Source organism: Sinocyclocheilus grahami, unplaced genomic scaffold (genome assembly GCF_001515645.1).
Source record: "Sinocyclocheilus grahami isolate Dianchi unplaced genomic scaffold, SAMN03320097.WGS_v1.1 scaffold37.1, whole genome shotgun sequence".
NCBI lineage: Eukaryota > Metazoa > Chordata > Actinopteri > Cypriniformes > Cyprinidae > Sinocyclocheilus > Sinocyclocheilus grahami.
Genome location: NW_015505216.1, coordinates 838,848 through 843,437, shown reverse-complemented (window position 1 = coordinate 843,437; position 4,590 = coordinate 838,848). Strand labels below are relative to the sequence as shown.

At 36.8% G+C, this 4,590-nt stretch overlaps 1 protein-coding gene across 1 annotated transcript; it reads left to right on the top strand.

The window, feature by feature from the left end:
* Window positions 1–2,388: 2,388 nt before the first annotated feature.
* LOC107581684 (popeye domain-containing protein 3-like) lies at window positions 2,389–4,034 on the top strand. The gene is made up of 3 exons (XM_016267302.1): window positions 2,389–2,973; window positions 3,065–3,173; window positions 3,245–4,034. The coding sequence occupies exons 1-3, from the start codon at window positions 2,489–2,491 to the stop codon at window positions 3,536–3,538; spliced, it is 888 nt and encodes a 295-aa protein (XP_016122788.1). The 5' UTR covers window positions 2,389–2,488; the 3' UTR covers window positions 3,539–4,034.
* The last annotated feature ends 556 nt before the right edge of the window (window positions 4,035–4,590 follow it).

Genomic DNA, 4,590 nt, shown 5'->3' with positions numbered 1-4,590 from the left:
TACACTCTTAAAAATAAAGGTGCTTCAAAAGGTTCTTCAAGCGATGCCATAGAAGAACCATTTTTGGTTCCACAAAGAACCATTCAGTCAAAGGTTCTTTAAAGAACCATCTCTTTCTTACCTTTTTTTAATCTGAAGAACCTTCTTTCGCCACAAAGAACCTTTTGTGAAACAGAAAGGTTCTTCAGATGTTAAAGGTTCTTTATGGAACCATTTAGACAAAAAGGTTCTTCTATGGCATCGTGAAGCACCTTTATTTTAAAGAGTTTTTTTGGTAACACTTTATTTTAAGCTGTCCTCGTTACATGTATTTACTATTATAATAACAATTAATTATGCATAATTATAAGCAAGTAACCCTAAGCCAATCCTAACCCTAACCATATAGTAAGTACATGTAGTTAATAAATATTACTCAGTACTTAAATGTATAACTACACTGTAACAAGGACACCTTAAAATAAAGTGTAACCCATATTTTTTGTTAGCTTGGTGTATTGTCAGAAAGGCTACACTGTAAAGTGACAGGAGTGACAACTGCATTTAGCTGCAGTAATATGTCATAGATATGTGAATTCATTATATATATATATATAGAGCGAGAGAGAGAGAGAGAGAGAGAGAGAGAGAGATACTTATACAGACTGTAAAAGAAATCGAAATAACCATAGGCATGACATATTCAAATATTAAAAAAGAACGTAATAGTATACATAAACAATAACACACAATAATTAACAGTGCAACAGTGTGAATAATTAATAAACACATGCTATTAACATAAGCTAAAAAACAAACAAAGCTAAAAGACTAACTAGTAGCAATATTGTTTATAAGAAATTCAAACTGAAAAACATTAAAGTATTTATTATTAAACTTAATTTAGAACATTAAGTATGATTAATCTCCTCCAAAATTGGACATTTCCCAAGCGCACATGTCCATCTACTCCTTGAAAGCAGTAACGGCTGGTAAAGGTAAAAACATGCTGTCTGTAAAGGAAGGGCTCAAGCATATGGGACATAACTTGAGCTATAATTTCCCCTCGGACTACTTAAAGTCCATCCCAAATTCATTTATACCAGAGATTAAAAATAAAGGCGCAATTGGGGTGGTGGGGGATGCCTGAAGAACTGGGTTGTGATGGACAAACTTTTGTTTTGTGATGGCTTTTGAATGCATTCTCCATGTTCTCAGTCACATCCATACTGACACACTGTAAAAAAAATTCCGTAAAATTTACGGTAAAAAAACAGCAGCTGTGGTTGCTGGAATTATACCGTAAAAAAATACAGTAGCAATGTTTTAGGTTTTACGGTTTTAACTTAAATTTACAGTTAAATACCGTAATTTCATTAACTGATGTAATGTTAATATACCAACCTATTGAAGTACTGAAATCTGTTTTGTACCTTTGTAATATACTGATAACCACCAAATGCAGGTGGTGATGAGAAAGTCACATGATGAACCAAAGCCCATCACAAGCAACTTTTAAATAATAACATATATAGAAGGAGCACAGTGTCATTCACACAAACACTAAACAGCATCATGGTAACACACATGAAACTGAAATAATGCAATAAACATTCATTTAACAACATTAGGTGTAACACACAACCCTAATATACAAAACTGATAAGAAAACACTGAGAAGAAACATAGTTATTTCAACAAAAAAACATCAAATTTGAAATGTAACGCAGGGAATTCTGGGAATGTCAATTTACGGTTATTCACTGTAAATTATATGGTATTTTTCACTTCCAAAAACGGTATACTACCGTAAAATTTATGTCCAATACATGTAATGTCCAATACAGTTTTATATATAATAGGGGAATTTACCGTTAACCATTTAACAGGTTTTTACTGTAGCATTTTTACAGTCTTTTACCGTTAAATTCACGGTAATTTTTTACAGTGCACTCTTTGCACTGATAGGGCTTGACAAACAAACAAACAAATATAAAAACAAACACTCATGCAAAAAGTGTGGAGGTGGTAATATGTCAGCCCTTTTAATTCATGCACAGTAAAAAAATGCTGGGTTGTTTTAACCCAACTTTGGGTCAAATATGGACTAACCCAACCGTTGGGTTAAATGTTTCTATTAAATTTGTAACCCAAAAGTTGGGTTAGTCCATTTTTGACCCAAAGTTGGGTTAAAACAACCCAGCATTTTTTTAGAGTGTGGCATCATATTAAAATTAGATGTAAAGTTCCCAGAAAAGTCACAAATGAAATCTCAGGATAAACGTCCCAGACAAAGTCACATACTTGAACTAAACTCAAATTACAACTCCATTACGTCTCCAAAGCAGCAGCCTTTGAGTAATAGTTCTCCTCTGGGTAGGCTGAAGGATTAGGTTTCTGTGTGCGCAATAAAGAGCTGTCGGTGCGCAGTTCATCATCTCTTCAGAGAAATATACAGTGCGTTTATTAACGACTCGCGTCGTATCTGGACAGTTATTTATTTTCCATTATGACAGAGAATAACTTGACAGCACATGCTCTGGAATACCCAGTGTGCTCAGAATGGAAGGAAAATCCTGAAGGATCAATGTTTCATCTCGCACATATGCTGCTGGTTTTAGGATTTATGGGCGGCAGCGGCTTTTATGGATCACTCTACATGTTCAGCTTTTTAACGCTGGGGTTTTTCTGTTATTCGATCTGGGCATGGTCCGATCCCTGCACGACTGACTCGTTTTCATGGGCTTTCGCCCTTTTCGCCTTCTGTCTGGCACAAGTTGTTCATGGGTCGTACCGATTGCGAAGCATCACTTTTGATAAAGAGTTCCAGGATCTCTACGATCATATGTTCAAAAAGCTGGGGGTATCCTTAACCCATTTTGGAAAAATCGTGGAGTGTTGTGAGGGCGATGTCTACACTATAGATAAAGACCACTGCTTCGCCGTGGAGGGTAAAACCTCCATCGACAAACTGTCCGTTCTTATCTCAGGCAGGTGAGTAAACGGACTTTATAACTAGAAATAATCGGCGTATTATACTGTGTGTGCTTCAAGACAAACAAAGCACTCGCTTTGTCTAAAATAGGATACGAGTGACGGTGAACGGGGAGTTTTTGCACCACATCTATCCATTTCAGTTCCTGGACTCTCCAGAGTGGGACTCCCTCAGACCTCCAGAAGAAGGGATTTTTCAGGTGAACAAATTGTGTGTTTGTTTTCGTACTGTAAACTTTGTAATGGGACAACTTCTTGTATTTTTTTCCAGGTTACGTTACGTGCAGATAACCGGTGCAGGTACGTGGCGTGGAGACGTAAGAAACTCTATCTGCTGTTCGCGCAGCACCGCTACATCGCCAAGATCTTCGCGCTGCTGGTGCGCAATGACATCGCGGAGAAACTCTTCTCTCTCAACGAAAAGGCTTTCGACACCCGCGGGTTCCGCTACGATCTCCGGTTACCAAGCTTCTGTCACGGACCACAGCCAGAAATAGAAAACACAAGTGAATCCCGGCCAGTGCTGGGACAGAGTGAAACCAAACCGACAGAAAGAGACTCATGAGAAACGCACGCTCCAAATTTGTGTAGCCTTAAATTATGGCAATTAATGGTCCTAGTTTTGTCAAGCGTTGTTGTATTCTTTTATATCCCACACATATTTTTGTCCTTGTTTTATTTAATTGTAGTGACCTGAAATCAAGTGTTTTTGTTCAGTCAAGCCATTTTTCAACAATTGCTCAGATTAACACTTAATTAGTATACACTGTATATCAAGGCATCTGTGGAAACGTTGTCTGAATGAATGAGATATTAACTGTTTAGAATCAAGCTTTCACGTGAAGACTAGTCTCTCATCTCTCTGCATCACCAATACATCCTAGAACACCTACATGAACACTGTCAATCTGAAGTTGTTATTTAACTGTTGCCCATGCCTATGTAGGCTAGTATGTTTGCTTTACACACAAATGAAATGTTCACACATTTTGAAAATAAAATAAAAAATTCTTATAGACTCGTAAAAGCAACTATGAAGGGGTATATCAATGATTTCAGAATTAAAGGGGACACTATACAGGATTTTTCTGACAGGCTATAGTTTATTTTTCTCTCCACTTTTTGAGAGATTGCATTTTTAGCACATTTTTATTATCATAGGCTTGTTTGTGTTTCGAGCAGGTAAACAGCTAGCGTATTTCAACCAAGTGTAGTTCACATTTTGGCTAAGCTGTGAGTGTGATACATACGGTGACCGAGAAGTGCAAAACAAATAACAATTCTGAAAACAAAATAACAAATTACAAACGCAAATGCAAGTCTAAAAAACAAAATAACAATTCAGAAAGCACAATGACAATTCAGAAAACATTATAACAAGTCAGAAAACACAATGACAAATTAGAAAACAAAATAACAAGTCAGAAAACACAACGACAAATCAGACAAACCGGAAGAGGTAGGTATAGTTTGAGACAGCGCCATTGGTTTGGGATTACTCACCACTGACTGGTTGAGACATCTGTCAATCAATGTATACAGGAAGAACCAGCCGAAGAACAGCAGAGTCCTGGTAGAAAGTTCGGAGATGGTATTAAAGTAGCTCAGTTTAAATGT